Genomic DNA, 21,347 nt, shown 5'->3' on the forward strand with positions numbered 1-21,347 from the left:
CCAGAGCCTTGAATTTCACTGAAAATGTACATGCTTTTAATTGCGGCAAAACTGATGTCCGTCTGAAAGGGGCCTAAGGGTACCGGGTGTTCCTGGCCAAAATTTCCAGCATTTATTTTGTGCGCACACACACACAATTCTAGCTCCAAAGACCCATTACACGGGCAGATCGGATCCATCTGACAGTTTTTTTAGGCAAACCTTATAGGACTTCTAGATTGTAAGCTCCAACGAGCAGGGCCCTCTGATCCCTCCTGTATTGAATTGTATTGTGACTGTACTGTCTTCCCTGATGTAAAGCGCTGCGCAAACTGTTGGCGCTATATAAATCCTGTATAATAATAATAATAATAATAATAATAATAGGACCACCCATTTCCCGGAGCAGCAGATGTAAAATAGACATGTGTCTGTTTACACCCATTGACATCTGATCTTCTAAAAAAAAAAACAGATGGATGGGTATCCATTCTTTATCAGTCTGGTGGATCAGACGACAGTCGGTCCGTTTACATCTGACCGCCCATAGCGGACTGTGTCTTTGTCCTCTTTGCATGAGCTGAGCAGACACGGACCGGTCATCCACCTGATCGGAGGATAGATCCACCGCTGAGCAGTCGGTCCATGTGAAAAAGTCCCAAGAATGGGATTGTAACCTCTTCATATGAACATTTCACACTTGTATACGTGGACAAGTGTCAAATACTGACCGGCAACTCAGATTTCTGTATTTATTAATTTTTACTCATCTATACGCAGTGCATGATTACACGTCTGTTTGTACAAGCACATTGAAAACAATGAGCTGCAATAAGAGCGGTAAAAATAAAATGCCTAAAAAGGCTGAGTTTAACAGCAATGGGCCTTAAAGTAGCATTGAAGTGGCTGTAAAGGCTGAAGGTTTTATTCCATGCATGAAGCTAAAATAAGAAATAAAACCTTCTGTGTCTAGCAGCCCCCCCCCCCCCTAACACTTACCCGAGCCCCAAAGCGATCCAGCGATGTGTACAAGAGCAGCAGCTCTCCCAGGCCTCTTCCACCTCATTGGCTGAGACAGCAGCGGGAGCCATTGGCTCCCATTACTGTCAATCACAGCCAATGAGAGGGGGCGTGCTGTGTATCGACAGACAGAGCAGCGGCTCAGGAGAAAGCCTGTTTAGGTGCCCCTATTGCAAGCAGTTTGCTTTGGGGGGCACTTGGTGGAAGGAGAGGAGCGCCGGCGGGTGACCCAAGAAGAGGATGCGGGTTGCTTTGTCCAAAACCACTGCAGAGCTGTTAAGTGTGACCCGTTTGTTATTTTAAAGAAAACAAAGCCTTCAATATCACTTTAACTTCTGCTTCCCCCCCCCCCAAAGTATCCACATACTGTGGTATCAACCCTGTCCTCAGGGCCCACTAACAGGCCAGGTTTGCAAGAGAACTGAAATACATCACAGGTGATATCATTTGCTGCTCGGTGATTGCAGTATTCTAGTCTGCATCTCCAAGGTAATACATAAAACCTGGCCTGTTAGTGGGCCCTGAGGACAGGGTTGATGATCACCGTCCTAAAGAACCCGTTCTTTGGGAATATATCCACAAGGTCTGATTTCTTATGGTCACTCATTTCTGAGACATCAAGTGCCACTAGATCACACTATGAGCTGGGGAGCGTGCACTGCAGAGGTCACATGACCAGTGACATCAGAAGAACTTGGTCCCTACATTCTATTGATAGAACAGTATTACCCCCCCCCAAATCCATCCCCGCTCAAGTCACCTCTACAGTTGGCCCATCTTTGCTAAACCAAGCATGCACAGACCAGGCAACCTCCCCAATATCCCATCACCGTGAGAACAAGGCGTATGTATGCCGCCATTACAGGCTGAAGCGCAAGGGTGGCTCTATGGGACCCTGCGAGGCAGTGGAGTCACCCCCAAGAGGGGACTAGACAGGAGAGAAACTTCCAGCGAGTGACAGGAAGTGTATGAGTTGTATAGTATGCGGCTACAGATCACATTTCACACAGAGGACCTTCACTGCGTTATTCTCATTACACACGCTCATCTGTCCGGCGCTGTCTACTGCAATCCGCAGACCTCCGTATCACCGGGAGCCGCCGGTCTCCTCCAGGTCCTTGCAGACGCCCCCCGGATGACACGTCCATCCGTTCTGGGATTGCCCCAAAAACCTCCTGGGATGTGCGGTACAAAGGGGAGATTCAGGCAGTACAGCGACGGTAGAAGATGGTCATTCACACCTGCGACTATTATTGCTGCCCCTCTGAAAAGTGATTCACAGCAGAACACTTCATCAGAGGGTATCAGGTGGTGACAGATCGCCTCCTCGTTGTCCGCTTTAACCCTCGACGTGCCACAATCAGGTGCAAGACATGGGATTGCAGCCCCATTCAGGTGACTAGGAGGTGCCCGGCGGTGGAACAAATGCAAAGCATTGTGAAATGTGTACAGCTCTGAGCAGGAGGGCGGTAAGATCGCGGCACAGCTGCCCGATTTTACCGCTGCTAGCTGTGAATGAGCCCTTAGGGGACCCAAAGTATTGAGGAGGGGGGGAAAAAAAAAATGGAATTCCTTAACACTATGTAACGGAGGGAGGGCGGAGGTCCCCTTTAATGACGCTTTAAAGCCCAACCCCGCTCTCTCTTCTTTAGATCGGAAGGTTTCTATGGTGATCGGTGTCCCCGCCGTGGCGATTTCCTCTCACTTCCTGTTGCAAATGATGGAAATCTTTCCGATGGAGACAGATTTCTATGATCATGAGGAAAGGTTGGAGCCTGTGGGCCTTCTGGTCCCAGCGAGCCCCTTCCTGTTGTCACCAAGACACGGAATGAGGGGAAATCTCCCCCGGCGGTGTCACCGACCACAATAATGGAAGGACCTTTCCTCATATCTGTCTGGAGCTGGGCTTTATATGTTTGAGAATCCATCCATCCATCATACAGAACCAGCCCTGGACCCAAGAGCTCACAATCTAAAGAACTCCTCTCCTATGAAGCCACTAGAGGGCAGACATGTCCGGCCTGGTGAACTACAAGTGTCAGCAGACCGAGCGCTCATATCTGCGCCGTCTTCCCCCCTAGTCAGTACAGACGCAGCCGGGGGCTCCACCCGCCCCACCCAGGCCCCGGCCCTTACCTGGAGCTGGGCTTGCTGTTGGCCTCCAGGCTCTGGTAGTTATCTGTGGAAGTCATCTCCGCGCTCAGCTCCTCACCAGTCACCACACGTCTGTACGCCACACCAGCCGCGACCGAATGCTTCACAACAAGGGAAAGCCCCAGACAACGCGGGCTCCCTAATAATTTGCCCCCACGGCTGTCTGTCAGCGCTCTCCGCCAATCACCGGACAGCCCCTGGAAGACCCGCCCCCTTTGGTTGCCTGGCACAGCCGTCCAATGTCTACAGAATGTCAGTCATGGTCGCTTACTATCCTGATAGGATGAGAGGCGGGGCAGCAACGGGCATATCACCGCCCCTTCAGAAATGGCGTAAGCTGATTGGCTGTGCAGTACCTGCCCCTGGTGAAAACTGGGAGTGGTGACGTAATGGCGAAATGAGGATGTGAGTTCTCTGTGCTGGTTACATTCCACATGGAGGAGGAAATCAGAAACAGGCACTGGGGTCACAGGGGTGACTCCGATCATCACACAGCTTGGGGGGAGGGGGCACTGCTGGGGACACACAGGACTAGTAGAGGAAAGGGGGCGCTCACCAGGTCCTTCCAGCATGGTTTATATATATGAAAGGGGAGATGTCACCTGAGGCTGACCATACACTGTACAATCTGATTGCATACTCTCCATTAAACTGACCATACCCTGTACAATCTGATTGCACACTCTCCATTAAACTGACCATACCCTGTACAATCTGATTGCTTAATCTCCATTAAACTGACCATACCCTGTACAATCTGATTGCACACTCTTCATTAAACGCACTGTACAATCTAAATTGCACAATCTCCTTTAAAACCACTTCGTTACCGGGCCTATTTTGGCACTTCTCTCCTTCATGTAAAAATCACATTTTTTTTGCTAGAAAATTAATCAGAACCCCCAAACATTATATATTTTTTTTTAGCAGACACCCTGGGGAATAAAATGGCGGTCATTGCAACTTTTTTTCTCGCACGGTATTTGCGCAATAATTTTTCAAACGCCTTTTTTTAGGGAAAAAAACAGTTTCATGAATTAAAGCGGGGGTTCACCCTTAGAGGGCACTTTTTCCCCTTAGATTCCTGCTCGTTTTTCTGCCAAGGGCCATTTGGATTTTTGTCACATCATTCGGGGGCCGTACAAAATTATCAACTTAAAAATTAGCCTGTTATATTTGGTCTAACATTTTTTCAGGGGGGGCGCTTCGGCAGCAGCGATACACAGTCGCATTTAACCCTTTCTTCGACCGCTAGCGGGGATTAAACGTGCCCCCCCCTTACATCACTGGACCCCTTTATATTACACAGCACCCTGCATCACTGGACCCCTTTACATTACACAGCACCCTGCATCACTGGACCCCTTTACATTACACAGCACCCTGCATTACTGGACCCCTTTACATTACACAGCACCCTGCATTACTGGACCCCTTTACATTACACAGCACCCTGCATTACTGGACCCCTTTACATTACACAGCACCCTGCATCACTGGACCCCTTTACATTACACAGCACCACTGGACCCCTTTACATTACACAGCACCCTGCACCACTGGACCCCTTTACATTACACAGCACCCTGCATTACTGGACCCCTTTACATTACACAGCACCCTGCATCACTGGACCCCTTTACATTACACAGCACCCTGCATTACTGGACCCCTTTACATTACACAGCACCCTGCACTGTGCAGGACATTAATACATGAGTTACCATGATCATTGACCAGTGCAGGACATTTACCTAGGGTTGCCACCTGTACAGGATTGACCCGGACAGTACGGGGTTTGAATCATGTGTCCGGGTCTCCTTCCGCCTTCAACCCAGACACATGATTCAAACTGTACTGTGGCTTAGCTGGTGGAGGAACACTAGTAGTTAAAGTTGGTAGGGGAAAGTTCTTATCTTTATACAGCAGTTTGGACAATTTAATCTGAGCCCCAATGTCCTCTTCTATACAGATACACTGAGTAATGTAATTGCCGGGATCAGCAGCACAAGGATTACTCTGCAGGGACTATTTGATGGTTTTCGGGCTCAGGCGGAGTAATCCTTGTGCAGAGGTTCTCGGCAATTACATTACTCAGCCAGGGTATCTGTATAGAAGAGGACGTGGGGAGATTAGATTGTCGGGACTCAGAACTGCTGAATAAAGATAAGAACTTTCCCCTAATGACATTGTGATTTTTTTTTTAATATGCAGCATGGGGGGAGGGGGTAAATGTCCTGCACTGGTCATGGTAACTCACAGTGCAGGACATTAATACATGAGTTACTATGACCAGTGCAACTGTGTAGGTAGGACATTTACCCCCCTCCCGCCATGCTGAATGTTAAATAAATCACAGAAAGTCATCACAGTTAATAGTCTTCAGACTGCATACAGAATGATGCAGTCTGAAGATTATTAACTTTGATGACTGTCTGTGATTTTTTTAATATGCAGCATGTGGGGGGGGGGGGGGGGTAAATGTCCTGCACTGGTCATGGTAAGTTATGTATTAATGTCCTGTGCACTGTGCAGGACATTTACCCCCTCCCCCCGCCGCTATGCTGCATATTAAAAAAAAATACGCCGTATGTCATGATCCGGTCAGCATATTTATGGCTTACTTGCTGCTGTAGAAATGGTTCCTCGTCGGTGGCGCTGGCTCGTCCTCTCTATGCTCCTCCCAGCCATGAATGGTAATCCCCGCCTGCCGTGAGTGACGTCACGCCGCCGCCGGGCGGGGCTGTAAACCAAGGGGAGCAGCTCATCAGCTGCAGTGCAATCATCCTATTGGCTGGAGGCTGGCGCCAGCTAACGGGGGCGGGCCGCAGGAGCGGAGTAAATGTATTGCTAAACACACCGACAATGAATGAATGATCGCCATGATCATTCATTCATTGTCAGTGTGTTTAGCAATACATTTACTCCGCTCCTGCGGCCCGCTCCCGTTAGCCGGCGCCAGCCTTCAGCCAATAGGATGTGACAATCGGCGGCGCTGTTTTACAAACCCATGGGGGGCCGGATGGAATTGTTTCGCGGGCCGCAAGCGGCCCGCGGGCCGCAGGTTCCCCACCCCTGCTCTAGGGGAATCGGCTAGTTGTTTTAAAATATGTGCAGTACTTACCCGTTTACGAGATGCATCCTCTCCGTCGCTTCCGGGTATGGGCTTCGGGAATGGGCGTTCCTTCTTGATTGACAGTCTTCCGAGAGGCTTCCGACGGTCGCATCCATCGCGTCACGATTTTCCGAAAGAAGCCGAACGTCGGTGCGCAGGCGCAGTATAGAGCCGCACCGACGTTCGGCTTCTTTCGGCTACGAGTGACGCGATGGATGCGACCGTCAGAAAGCCTCTCGGAAGAATGTCAATCAAGAAGGAACGCCCGCTCCCGAAGACCCATACCCGGAAGCGACGGAAGAAGATGCAGCTCGAAAACGGGTAAGTACAGCTCATATTTTAATACAAATAGCCGATTCCCCTAGACCGAACGAGCAGGAATCTAAGGGGAGAAAAAAAAAAATTTAACAAATGGGTGAACTCCCGCTTTAAAAAATAACAAAACAGTAAAGTTAGCCCAATATTTTTGTATAATGTGAAAGACGATGTTACGCTGAGTAAATAGATACCTAACATGTCACGCTTTAAAATTGCGTACACTCATGGAATGCCGCCAAACTTCTGTACTTAAAAATCTCCATAGGCGACGCTTTAAATTTTTTTACAGGTTACTATTTTTGAGTTACAGAGGAGGTCTAGTGCTAGAATTATTGCACACGCTCTAACGCACGCGATGATACCTCACATGTGGGGTTATAACGGTGTTTACATATGTGGGCGGGACTTGCATGCGCGTTCGCTTCTGCACGCGAGCGACCAGGACAGGGGCGTTTTTAATTTTTATTTTTTATTTTTTTTACTTCATTTTTATATTTTTTACACTTTTTTTGACATTTTTATTTTTTTGATCACTTTTATTCCTATTACAAGGAATGTAAACATCCCTTGTAACAGGAATCAGTGTGACAGGTCCTCTTTATGGAGAGATATGGGGTCAATAAGACCCCACATCTCTCCTACAGGCTTACAAGCATGAAATTGGTGAAAAAAAAATCACCGATTACATGCTGACAGCCGCGATTGCGGCTTTGTTTACTTCCGGGTACCGGGCGTGACGTCATAACGTCGCGCCCGGTCCTCCGACAATCATAGAGATGACTGTGACCGTCTGGTCACCAGTCATTTTTATGGTTCACCAACGAGCGCCGGCCGATTCGCTCTCCGGGCCCCCGATGGCACGGAAGAGCACGGAGAAGCAGCGGATGGCGCCGGGAGGATGTGGACGTCCCCTCCCGTTGCCTAGAAGTACGATCGAGCGGCGGAACCGCCGCTTTGATCGTTCTTCTGGTGCACAGAATCGCCGGCTGAAGACGGCGATATCTGAATGATGCCTGCAGCTGCACCCATCATTCAGATATCACCGCACAAAGTCCAGGACGTCCTACGGGTCTCAAGTGGTTAAACTGGCCAATCACTATACAATTACACACATGCGTTTTGTATCATTAAATATCTAAAGTTGGTCAAATTTTTCATTATTCAAAAAAATTCAGATGAATCAGAATTACAATAGCAAATAATTTACACAAATCTGAAATAACTAAAGACATTTTGGACAAAATTCAAATCAAATTTCTGAATAGAATAGAAAATAAGTGAATAAAAAAGAAAGAAATAGAATAGGAAAGAACAGAGTAAAAAACAGAACAAACTAGAATAGAAAATAAAGGAATAGAAAGAAAAACAATAAAAAATAAAGGAATGGAAGAGAAAAGAACAGAGTAAAACACATAATAAACTAGAATAGAAAATAAATGAATAGAAGAAAAAAGAATAGAGTAAAACAGAACAAACTCAAATAGAAAATAAAGGAATAGAAAAGAATAGAAAATAAAGGCGGAAAATCCGACAACAATTGTCCGATGGAGCATACAACAACAGCCTGTCATCACACAATTCCCATTGGAAAATCTGATCGTGTGTAGGGCCTTTACTTACATATTATTTAACATGCATGAGAACATCTATCTGATATTCCATGTATATACACCTATGACATAGCAATCAGTGTAACACTATAAACACATTTTTCTAAATTGCTAACTTGCATGAACTATGTATTATAAATTTCAGATAACTTTGTCACCATCTAGTGTCCAGTTCTATTATTACTTTTATTTAGATTTTTTGTAAATAAAATGAACTCTGTTACCTGCTTAGGTATTTTGCAGTCATTTTTTTTAAATTGATTTAATTTTGGATTGAACTGTAAAAAAAATTACAAACCTAGAACAGAAGTAAACACGGTAATATTTTCTTTTTTTAACCACTTAACCCCCGGACCAAAATGCAGCTAAAAGCCCAGGCCAGGTTTTGCGATTCGGCACTGCGTCGCTTTAACAGACAATTGCGCGGTTGTGCGATGTGGCTCCCAAACAAAATTGGCGTCCTTTTTTTCCCACAAATAGAGCTTTCTTTTGGTAGTATTTTATCACCTCTGCGGTTTTTATTTTTTGCGCTATAAACAAAAATAGAGCGACAATTTTGAAAAAAAATCAATATTTTTTACTTTTTGCTATAATAAAAATCCCCCAAAAATATATATAAAAAAAATGTTTCCTAAGTTTAGGCCAATACGTATTCTTCTACATATTTTTGGTAAAAAAAATCGCAATAACCGTTTATCGGTTGGTTTGCGCAAAATTTATAGCGTTTACAAAATAGGGGATAGTTTTATTGCATTTATATAAATTTTTTTTTTTTTACTACTAATGGCGCCGATTAGCGTTTTTTTTTCCATGACTGCGACATTATGGCGGACACTTCGGCCAATTTTGACACATTTTTGGGACCATTGTCATTTTCACAGCAAAAAATGCATTTAAAATGCATTCTTTATTGTGGAAATGACAGTTGCAGTTTGGGAGTTAACCACAGGGGGCGCTGAAGGAGTTATGTTTCACTTAGTGTGTGTTTACAACTGTAGGGGGGTGTGGCTGTAGGTCTGACATCATCGATTGTGTCTCCCTATAAAAGGGATGACACAATCCATGCAGCTGCCACAGTGAAGCACGGGGAAGCCGTGTTTACATACGGCTCTCCCCGTCCTTCGGCTCCGGGGAGCGATCGCGGGGGGTGGCTAGAAACGAATAGCCGCCCCCTCATCCCGGATCGCTCCCGGAGCTACCGACCGCCGCATGTACCGGGGGGGGTCCCGATCGGACCCCCGACCCGCAGAAAGGCGGGGACGTACATGTACGCCCATCTGCCTGTACGTGCCATTCTGTGGACGTATATATACATGCAGCGGTCGTTAAGTGGTTAATTGGCCCTCACTAGCAATTAGCCATATTTTGCTAGAAAGCACAGCACATTATGGCAGACTTACCTGTTAAACCAGGGTTTGACAAATTTGTTTGGAATCTAGGAGCCAGCTAAAAAAGTTAAGAGCCAGAAAACGCGCCCCGTCCCGCCTAGCTCGCGCGCAGAAGCGAACACATACGTGAGTAGCGCCCGCATATGTAAACGGTATTCAAACCACACATGTGAGGTATTGCCGTGATTGGTAGAGCGAGAGCAATAATTCTAGCCCTAGACCTCCTCTGTAACTCAAAACATGCAACCTGTAGAATTTTTTAAACGTCGCTTATAGAGATTTTAAAGGGTAAAAGTTTGTCGCCATTCCATGAGCAGACACAATTTTGAAGTGTGACATGTTGGGTATCATATTAATTCGGCGTAACATTATGTTTCACAATATAAAAAAAAAAAATTGGGCTAACTTTACTGTTGTCTTATTTTTTAATTAAAAAAAGTGTATTTTTTCCCCAAAAAAGTGCGCTTGTAAGACCGCTGTGCAAATACGGTGTGACAGAAAGTATTGCAACGACGGCCATTTTATTCTCTAGGGTGTTAGAATAAAAATATATATAATATTTGGGGGCTCTAATTAGAGGGAAGGAGATGGCAGTAAAAACACTGGGGAAGCTCCATTAGAATTGCTGGTTTACTTGTCATGCCAACGGCCACCACAAGATAGCGCCAGACCACAGAAGGAAACATAGGCCTGCAGAAGGCCACAAAGCCGCGGCCTCAATTACCGGCCGGCGTGGCGGGGGAGGTGGGGGCGCACGGAGACACAGGATGGGGGTCTCTGTGCGCCCCCACCTCCCCCCAACTCCATGCTTCTCCCCCAAGTGGTATTTTACAGTTTTTGCTTTTTCTGATGATTTGTGGATGGTCAGAAGACAGGCTGGCTCCTCTTCCTTATCTGTCTTCTGCTACCCCCTGGGCAACTTTTGTCTAAGCAGGGCAGGCAATATGCTCAGGAGACAGAACCATGACATTATCTCGATTAAGGGACACTGGGCATCTTGGCAGACTGAGGGTATTGCAGGCAGTGGTGTAGTTAGGTTTTGTGCTGCCCTAGGCCTGACTAAACTCGTGCACCCCCTAATTTAAATATGATCCACCCCTTCCTGTCAAGGCCACAAACCTTCTGTTTAAGACCCGCCCTTCCCTAAAAAAAAGTGTTGCCTATAGTTCTACTTTAGGCACAAAATTCGGCAAATTTTATGGAGAGGACTAAGAAGATATAACCATGACAATGGTGCAGCAGGAAATACATAGCACAGTCAGGAAGGTTTGTGGTTCAGGATAAAAGGACAGTCAAAATTAGAAGCTCCGCCCCCCCACCCCCACACACACAGTTGCGGAATGCTGGCCGGAAGCAGTGCGGCTGCTTTATGGGGGCACTAGACTAATTTGCCTCTCTGTCCAGGATACAGCCCTGATTGCAGGGACATCTTCAAACGAATAGCCCGTACACACAATCTAAAAATTCCAACAGTGAGCTTTTAAACGAAAATTTCAACCTTGTGTAGGCTCCATCAGACTTTTGCTGTCCGAATTTCCACCAACAAAAGATTGAGAGCTGGTTCTCAAATTTTCTGACAGAAAAAAATCCTATCGTCTGTAGAAATTATGACCCGCAAAATTCTGACGCCTGCTCGGAAGCATTGAACTTAATTTTCTCGGCTCGTCGTAGTGTTGTACTTCACCGCGTTCTTGCCGGACGAAAGTTCAGAGAAATTTTGTGTGACCGTGTGTATGCAAGCCAAGCTTGAGCGGAATTCTGTTGGAAAAATCCTCCTCCTCTTCCTCCACTCTGACTAGATTCCCTGTCCCTGATGAAGAAAAGCATCCCCATAACATGATGCTGCCACCACCATGTTTTACGGTGGGGATGGTGTGTTCAGGGTGATGTGCAGTGTTAGTTTTTCCACACACATAGCGTTTTTCTTTTAACCTAAAAAAATAAATTTTGGTCTCATGTGACCAGAGCACCTTCTACCACATGTTTGCTGTGTCCCCCACATGGCTTCTCACAAACTACAAACGGGCCTTTTTGGCGTGGCTGAGCTCCTCTTCCTCCTGTCAGTCCAGTGTTCTATCATTATGGGTCCCCAGCCCCCTATCAGATAGTGCCCGGGCCGGGTCGGGTACTGTGTGGTACAGAAGATTCAGCTTCCTGTGTTCTCGGCCGGACTGAAAGGAAGTGAGCACTCAGTGTGCACTTCCTGTCAGTCCGGCCGGGAACAGGAAACTGAATCTCCTGTACAACGCGCGTTACCTGGCCGGACTCTAGGAGGAAGGAAAAGGAGCTCGGCCACACTACAGCCTAGGAAGGGAAAGTTGGGGGCCCCAGGCCAGCTCGGGGCCCCAAGCAATTGTTTGTTTTGCCTGTCCTGTAGCGACGGGCCTGATCGAAAGTGATCGGTAGTGTGTGTTTGGGCTTTGGGGTGCACACCCTAATGCAATAGGCTGCGCACACCTATGTCAGTTACACATCTGTAGATGAGTCAACACTATATTTCTGGTTCCTAATTGTTCATAACTAGCTGTTTTGCTTTTAGAAAGGAGCAGCCGATGGGAGGTGTAATCTTCTCCCACCCCCCTGACACAGTTTTCTCCCAGACGGGGTGTCACTGGGTACCCGGCTACATTCCTAACCTGGTCCCCGATGACAAATATGGCAATCACTGTTTGGAATGTTCATATATGACCACACCCTACTTTGTCTTATGTATCTAAATGTATGAATCACTCATTGTTAGATCTCAACCGTTGCTACTGTCTCTAATTGTTCTTATGTTGTTTTTTATATCTGGTATCTCTAAATTCTTCCAATAAAAATTATTGAAATAAACTACTTTTCATATCAAGGAAAAAAAAATACATTTACGTTTTTGTTTGTGTAGCGCCCTGCTCCTGATGACCAGGCGCTATGTTTAAATTTAGTAGGTGTTTGAGCTGGTAGTTAGCTCAGACTCTGATGATTAAGGCTAAATCAGCCTCTGTTCCGGCAATGGCTGTGCTTGGATGGTTTTTCCATTGTTTACCTGTAGGTGGCGTTACCATCACAGGTCAATGTTGGAACACAGGCAAGCCAGAGTGCATTGGGTGTCTTTTCCCTGTGAACAGCCCAGTGGGAGCGGTCTCCCCGCGGGGCATGCTGGGGAAGGATACTTAAAGTGGATGTAACCCCAATTTTTTTTTTTTTTAATGTCACAATGTAGAGTATAAGATTTCCTATCATCTGTGCCCAGTCTTGCCACACAGAGTTAATCCAGCTCTGAGCAATCCTCTTTTATTGTTCAGTGAAAATTAACAGACTTCCAGATAAAACCCTGTCTAAATAAAAAGTCCTTTCCTCTCTCTTTGCTTTGAGTGACAGGTTATTTACATATCTAGCTTGGACATGTTTATCATATGTTATGTTTATCATAATATGAGGTGATCCACAGTTCATTGTATATTACCAGGATGTGTTATGTGGGGGAGGGGTGGATTTCTCACTTTTTATACTGTAGATCACCTCGGTCTTTTGTGGCCCCCCCCCCACAAAGGATATACATGCTGGCTGCCTTGGAGGGGACAGGGAGGGGGCAGGACGAGTGCCGTACATACAGGAGCATTTCCTGTTTACACAGCGGCCTCTGTAAAAAAAAGTCCTGTCTTGTGTGCGGTCATTGGACGACTGCTCTGTCCATCAAAGGAGGCGGGACTTTCTAATAAAGAGGCCGCCAAGAAAACAGGAGTTTCTCCAGTATGTCTGTTGGCACTCGTCCCGCCCCCTCCCTGTCCCCTCCGAGGCTGCAGATGGGCATGAATCAGGCTGCACTGATGACAATGTTACGTCTGCATTCAGGACAACATGGGTGATGCATTTGTGGCAATGGTGAGGCTGCAGATGGGCAATGGTGAGGCTGCATTGGTGGGCACTGACCTCTTATTTTGCTTCACAGTTCTTTATTTAAAATGTAAGATTTTTTCCTGAAACTTCCCTCTTAAAGTGAAGGTGTTATAAGCCAATAAATACGGTATATCCAAATAATACGCCCAAGCTCATCTCTTCACCACACACAGCCACAAAGGCAAGATAATTTTTGCTGGGCAGCGTATTAGTGCTTTGACGAACACATAAAGCCTCATATACACGATCGGATTATCCAACAGGAATTGTGTGATGGCAGGCTGTTGTTGGAAAAACCGACCGTTTGTATGCTCCATCGTACAATTGTTGTCGGATTTTCCGGACAACTATGGGATAGCATGCTTTAACCACCTAATCACCGCCTCAAAGCCGAAATACGGCTACAAGGCGGTTCCTTAACTCTGGGAGGACATCCTCCCAGAATCGCGCGGACGCGGGAGTGTCCGTGACCACCGGGTCCAGAGGACCCGGCGCATCACGGATCGTCGTAAATTGCCGCTGATAGCGGCTGTTTACCACGTGATCGCTCCGTCCAATGACGGAGCAATCACATGTAAACAAACCGGTGTCATTTGATGACGCCAGTTCCTCCCTCCGCTCTCTGTACCGATCGGTACAGTGTGAGAGGAGAGAGCAGGTGTCAGCAGCGCTGTGGGCTGGATCTGTGACTATTGCAGTCACAGATCCAGCCATCCCTGCAAAACCCCCTGCGCAATACTCTGCAATACCCCCTGCGCAATACCCATACTCTGCAATACCCCCTGCGCAATACTCTGCAATACCCCCGCACAATGCTCTGCAATACCCCCGCACAATGCTCTGCAATACCCCCTGCGCAGTACTCTGCAATACCTCCTGCACAATACTCTGCAATACCCCCTGCGCAATACTCTGCAATACCCCCTGCGCAATACTCTGCAAAACGGTGATTAAATACCACCAAAAGAAAGCTCCATTTGTGGGGAAAAAAGGACACAATTTTCATTTGGCTACAGTGTTGTATGACTGAGTAATTGTCATTCAAAATGTGAGAGCACCGAAAGCTGAAAATTGGTCTGGTTATTAAGGGGGTTTAAGTGCCCAGTGGTCAAGTGGTTAAAATTGTCTGCCAACAATTGTGTGTTGTTGGATAATCAGATCGTGTGTACACAAGCCCGTCGGACAAAACTCCAAAGTACAAACTTGCATGCTCAGAAGCAATGCGAACCATAACACAACATTAGCAGAAGTTGCCCAAAGGGGGGCACTAAAGAGCTGAAAACCCACATTGTTTCGTGTTTGTTGGCCGACAATTCTTTGCCCTTTGTATGCAATACAAGACAAAAGTCCTACGCTTTGTCCTATGAAAATCCGATCGCGTGTACGAGGCTTTAGACTGAATTTTAATAGTTCAAAGAATGTCAGACCAAATGGTCGGTGCCCATGCATGTCCCCTTTATCAAATCTGGCCCTCTTTGAAAAAAGTTTTGACACCCCTGCTCTAAACATTGTATGCATCCCGTGCAGTGCACTTGCAGGGTGCTGCGTGGAATGGGACAGTACATGACTTTCTCAAAGGTCGACATTTGACAGCTAGTTCTGGGGGCTCCTGGGGCACTTTGAAGCCTTTGTAAAATTTACATTTATAACCCAAAGAAAAAGACCAACTGGGAGGTTCAGGAGGCAAGCTTGGTGAAGGATAGTTGAGATTTGCATCTGTGTTTAGGTCTGGATCTGTTGCTAGCCTTACCATGCAATGTTATTTTAATATCACCTCTACTTATAGATTCGTCATCATATTATCAATTTGAATTGCCCAACCTTGTGAAACGTTGTGTACTTCCACAGGCATTTCTGCGAGTCATCCTCAAAGTATCCCTTTCCTGTAGATATCAAGGTTTCATTTCCAAATATTGTATTTCATTTTTTTTTACTCCGCTTGGTTCAGTTTCACTGATCGTTGATTCGGAATGTTCCTATTCAATCATTTGAGTATAAAGAAAGTGTTACAGTCACCTGACAATTTTATTTAGAATTTACTTTTGCATGATAAGATGAATGTTCAGATTTAGTACACCAGTCACAAAAGAAATGGGCTGCATTGTCAGAATGTTAGCCTTTATTAATTCATTACATAAACGTCACCAAACTGCACCCCCTCATTCCATCAGTGGCGGCTGGTGCTCAAATTTTTTTTGGGGGGGGGGGGGCGCAAACGTGAAAAAAAATTGCAGCCACTGTGCCATGCCATCAAACGCAGCCACTGTGGCATCAATTGTCACCACTGTGCCATGCCATCAAACGCAGTCACTATGCCATCAATTCGCACCACTGTGCCATGCCATACGCAGCCGCTGTGCCAGGCCATCAAACGCAGTCGCTGTGCCATCAAACGCAGTCACTGTGCCATGCCATCAAACGCAGTCACTGTGCCATGCCATCAAACGCAGTCACTGTGCCATGCCATCAAACGCAGCCACTGTGGCATCAATTGTCACCACTGTGCCATGCCATCAAACGCAGTCACTATGCCATCAATTCGCACCACTGTGCCATGCCATCAAACGCAGTCACTGTGCCATGCCAAACGCAGCCGCTGTGCCAGGCCATCAAACGCAGTCGCTGTGCCATGCCATCAAACGCAGTCACTGTGCCATGCCATCAAACGCAGTCACTGTGCCATGCCATCAAACGCAGTCACTGTGCCATGCCATCAAACGCAGCCGCTGTGCCATCAATTGTCACCACTGTGCCATGCCATCAAACGCAGCCACTGTGCCAATTGTCACCACTATGCCCCTCAATTGTCACCACTGTGCCCTTTAATTGTCGCCACTGTGCCCATTATCGCTACTGTACCCATTGATGCCACTGTGCTTATTGTTACCACTGTGCATGTCACTGTTCCCTTTAATTGTTGCCACTGTCCCCTTTGTCACTACTGTGCCCATTGATGCCACTGTGCCCTGTAAAATGCACTTACCTTAATGCTTCGACGTCCCTCGATGTCTTCTCCCGCCTTGGTGACGCTTCAGCCAATCAGGTTACTGATAACCAAAATCGGCGAACCGGATTGGCTGAGACGGCCGTCAGTCTTATCCAAGGAACGCACCCCGTACGTTCCCTGGATAAGACATCCGGGAGACGAGGGCTGTACTCGGAAAGCCTATCAGAGCTGCTGGCTCTGATAGGCACTTCTGCACAGCCAACCAGCTGCCGTTATTCAGGTGGTCGGCGCTCAATGTCCGGCCACCCGAATAGACCAGCGGCAGCTGGCAGCAATAACATACATTCATGCAATGCATGAATGTATGTTATTTTCAGTGGCGGTGCGGAGCCAGAGGGGGCGGCGCTCCAGCGCCCTCTATGGACGGACCGCCGCTGATTCCATAGATGTCCCCCACCCGCCTTATCTTTGTCTCAGCTGGTCACATCCTGGCTGAGATACCTCCAGTCTTCTCCACTGAGGCACTAGGTCATGACATACATGGTGGTATAGTCATATAACCTAATGGAGGAGTCATTTACTTGTAAGCCTGCAGGAAGCCAGCTGCACCATAAGGCTCGGTTCACACCTATGGATTGTAATGCTTTTTGTAGAAACGCACTACTGTCCATTTAACAATGTTTCCTATTAGATGTGTTCACATCTATGCTTTTTTTTTTCAGCCGCTGTGTTTTTGAAAAGGGTCAATTACTTTTTTTTAATTGCAACAATGGTGCATTTTTGGTTCAATAGACTAACAAAAAGCTGGAAAAAAAAGTATGAAGTGCGTTCTTTGTTGTTTTTGTCCACCCAATAAATTGACCAAAAGAAAAGCATAATACATAGAAAATAATAAATGTGTGTGCAAAAATGCCAAAGGCACTGCAGGAATGAATCAAAAAGCAAACTGTATAGGTGTGAACCAAGCCTAAGATCCTATGGTGAAACCGCCACAGGCACAGTAAACTTCGGCAAGAGGAATGGAGTTACCCGAGATAGCGACTTTTCGAAGAGGAAAGTAGAAAAGGGGTGACTTTGGGTTATTTTATGTAGGTCATGTTCATTACAATCAACACTGAAAATAGTTTCAAGTTTACTGTCCCTTTCATAATGCAAAGCAGTCATCCAATTCATTTAAAAGAACGCACCCCCCCATGGCAGATATCTTATATCAACTGATGTTAAAGGGGTTGTAAACCTTTGTATTTTTTCACTTTAATGCATCCTTTTTTTTATAACGCTGTTTTTTCTATTGTAGATAATATATCCATATCTTGAGATGTACGAGTGTGTGGATCCTGAAGAAGCTTTGGATTATGCAAAACATGTTGGTCCATTAAGCTCAATAGGCGTTATGCCATGCACATCTATCATGTAGACATTGATTCAATTTTAATGAATAAGGCTTATTTTATGTACTAATAAAAAGGAAATTATAATTTGTAATATCATTTTGTTTTCCAACGCTCTAATAATCCCTGACTCCAACCTCCAGTTTGGTGATTTGAAGTTTAATTTCACAAGTTTCTGACCTCACTGTTTCTGCTGCCTGCCATCAGTAAGCATTTTATCCAATTCCCTCTGGAATCTGCAGATTTTTCCACCGATGTTAAAAGAAAAGAGGCGCCCAGCACACCAGCAAACCCGGTGGGAGCTGTTCCACATGCCTTCATGCCATTTTCTATCCCTCCCTCCTTCTTCTCTTCTGTTTTTTACCCAACTCTAATTATCTCTCTTCTCCCCCCTCTCTTTCACTGTTGGTTGCGTATTGGTTTCGTCCAGTTTTACCTGCGGGACACAGGGGGTTTCCTTATTTGGGCTACCTGGACGGCCCTCAGGTTCCTAGCCATCTGGGTACTTCCAATCATTATTGTTACTCATGCGTAGGGGAGACATAATTGCCGCCACCCTAGAGCCAAACGTAGGGCCACCCTGCCCTCCTCCAGTTTGGTGGGAGGTCTGCCCACATGGATCGAATATCCGGGTCAGGCGGGTTGCCCCCCCGGCGTTTGTACATCACTGACAGTGGTCCTCCCCAGAGACATGAGATGGTTGTCCATGCTCGGACTAAGCTAAACATACCCCCTGGGTTTCCTTCCCCCCTCATCACCCTCTTACCCCCCCAGACACCTTGTCCTCCCGTCCTTTCCCTGGTCTCCTACCCTTCCTCCCTGGTTGCTTTGGCTTTGTTGTAAAGTCATACTGTTTTTTCTTGTAATTTGAAAAAGGAAAATAAAGATTATACATAAAAAAAAAAAAAAAGGCGAGGGAAAGTGTTTTGCAGCATTTTGCGTTAAGGTGATAAGACTGGTCTTTCACATAAAATGTAGAAGCATACCTCCCAACATTTTGAGATGAGAATGAGGGACACGCCCTGTGCCACACCCCCTTAAAGGAAAATTAACCAAAAAAAGGTTACCGTATTTATCGGCGTATACCGTGCACTTTTTTCCCCTAAAATAAAAGGGGAAAATCGTGGGTGCGCGATATACGCCGATCCCCGCGCTGTGTTTGAACGCCGCTGCCATATACCGAGCGCAGTATACTCGAGTGCACTCGGCCAGGCTCGGCTCACCTCGCGGTCACGCCCTGTGCCACCTCCTAGCCTTTATGCGAAAGGAGCCGAGTGTACTGCGCTCGATATATGTCGACGGCGGCGTTCAAACACAGCGCGGGAATCGACGAGGACACCACCAGGGCCGCAGACGGACAAGACACCGACGAGGGGCATGCAAACTTTTTTTTAGGAAATTTCCCTTCCAGGTTGGGGGTGCGCGCTATACGCCGGGGCGCACTAGACGAAGATAAATACGGTAATTAAAATGGGACTTTTTTTTACCACTACAATTCCTTTATTTTGGCTTTTGAAATTTATAAGTGCAGCAATTTATAATTTGGATGAAATGTTTAGCACTGGGAAATACTTTTTGAAAGATGAAAAGTGCATTTTATACACAACTATATAAGATCAGACCTAAATGAGGGACAAATGAGGAGGACAGAGGGACATTGCTCCCAACTGTCCCTGATTTGGAGCAATGTGTAGAAGGCGTGAGTGTGGTCACCCTAGAATTTTAAATCCTCCCATTGTAGACAACTATAGTAAAGTTGCAGAACACAGAATGATGTGACCAAAAGATGCAGTCCAGATGTGGGAGCTTCCTGAAATTTGGCTTCCATGGATCACATAAAAGGTTGAATAAGGAGACAAAATGATTTTAGCACACAGTTTTCTGAATAACATTAGTAATTAACAAAACTAGATCAGTGAGAAGTAGAATGACCCATGGTGATAAGATTCCAGTGGTCAAACAGCTTTAACCATAGTATGTAAGCTCTAACGAGCAGGGCCCTTTGATCCCTCCTGTATTGAATTGTATTGTAACTGTACTGTCTTCCCTGATGTTGTAAAGCGCTGCGCAAACTGTTGGCGCTATATAAATCCTGTATAATAATAATAATAATAATAATAATAATATGTACATGGGGGGAAAAAAAATACAACCAAAAACCATTTGTAAAGTATTTTTCTTTATGCACAATAGGAAAACGATAACAAGTTTTACAAATTCAACTGGATCTCCCCCCTTCCCTCCCGCAAAATGGAAGTTCAAACCCTCCCTTTTTTTGCGTGTAATTAACAGAGAAGAGTTAAATAGCAACCAGTTTTATTAAATAGCCCTCCCCAACACAAAACAGAGCCCCTGTCATCACAAAGGCCTTTATAAAGTAAATAACTTAAATGTACAATATGATACAAAACAAACAGCATTTAACCCGTTATCATCCAGAGGTTGAAGACGGTTGTGAGATTTTTTTTATACATACACTGTACAAATATTTTATATATTTATATATAGGTTAACTCATTTATACAACAAAGATCTGGACATTTAAATGAAAATCTGAATACAAGTTCAAGACTTGATTTCCAGCAACTCTTTACAATTGTGTCAGATAATTCAAATTTTTACACTTTCACTATTCCATCGGACATGGGCAATGCGTTGCCTAAAAAAAGAATACCCATTTCACGCAAAAATTACTGTTTGCATTTTCAACAGGCCACATAAAAAGAGGACCTGTCTCTTTCTGGAAAACGTTTCATTTGAAAATAGCCATTTAGTATAATATTTTTTTTTTTTTTTTTAATATACACCTCGGTATAAAAGTGGCCTCTTGCTGCAAAGCTTACCCCGATCTTAACCCAAGGGCTAGGTGAACTGCCTCTTAAGTTGGCCCAACACACAGCAACTTTCATACTATTTCAAACCACATTACATTCAGCTGAAATCAAAAAAACATTTGCAAGTAGTCACCAAGAACCGATGTACTAATCCACGAGTTTGATTACTCACTTCCATATATACGTTAGTGAACATGACACAATGAGCAGGGATCACACATTCCCATTTCCTCTGCGTGTAATGTCAAGCTAAAAAAGTTTTCCCCCCCCCCAAAAGCAAGTTAAAAAGGAAAAAATTGTAATGGCATCAAAACTGATTCAAAACTGCAAAAAAATTGGCAATTTAATAGAAAACAATCACACTTTTTCACCAGGTTTGTGGCTTATTAAAATCCCAGGTTGTTGATTTAATTCACCAATTTCCATGCTCCATCATTTGGGATTTCCATGTCAGCTTGTTTAAAAGTGGTTAAAATCAGCCAAAAGTTGCCATGTGTTTGGCCAACTTAAAGTGATACTAAAGTCTTGTTTTTTTATTTTTTTAAATAACAAACATGTTATACTTGCCTGCTCTGTTGCAGTGGGTTTGCACAGAGCAGCCCCATTCCTCCTCTTCTGGGGTTCCTCGCCAGCGCTTCTGGGGTCCCTCGCCAGTGCTCCTGGCCCCTCCCCTCCTGGCAAGTTCCCCCACAGCAAGCAGCTTGCTATGGGG

The 21,347-nt window shown here is 45.5% G+C and overlaps 1 protein-coding gene across 1 annotated transcript in view; it reads right to left on the minus strand.

Moving 5' to 3' along the window:
* Positions 1-3,281, minus strand: part of JPT2 (Jupiter microtubule associated homolog 2) — a 42,069-nt gene extending 38,788 nt beyond the window's left edge. The window contains exon 1 of the mRNA XM_040356654.1: positions 3,136-3,281. Within this exon, the coding sequence (XP_040212588.1) occupies positions 3,136-3,191 (56 nt within the window). The 5' untranslated portion in view covers positions 3,192-3,281. The remainder of the gene's footprint in view (positions 1-3,135) is intronic.
* Positions 3,282-21,347: the final 18,066 nt, after the last annotated feature.

This window comes from Rana temporaria, chromosome 6 (assembly GCF_905171775.1).
Source record: "Rana temporaria chromosome 6, aRanTem1.1, whole genome shotgun sequence".
In the NCBI taxonomy this organism is placed as follows: domain Eukaryota; kingdom Metazoa; phylum Chordata; class Amphibia; order Anura; family Ranidae; genus Rana; species Rana temporaria.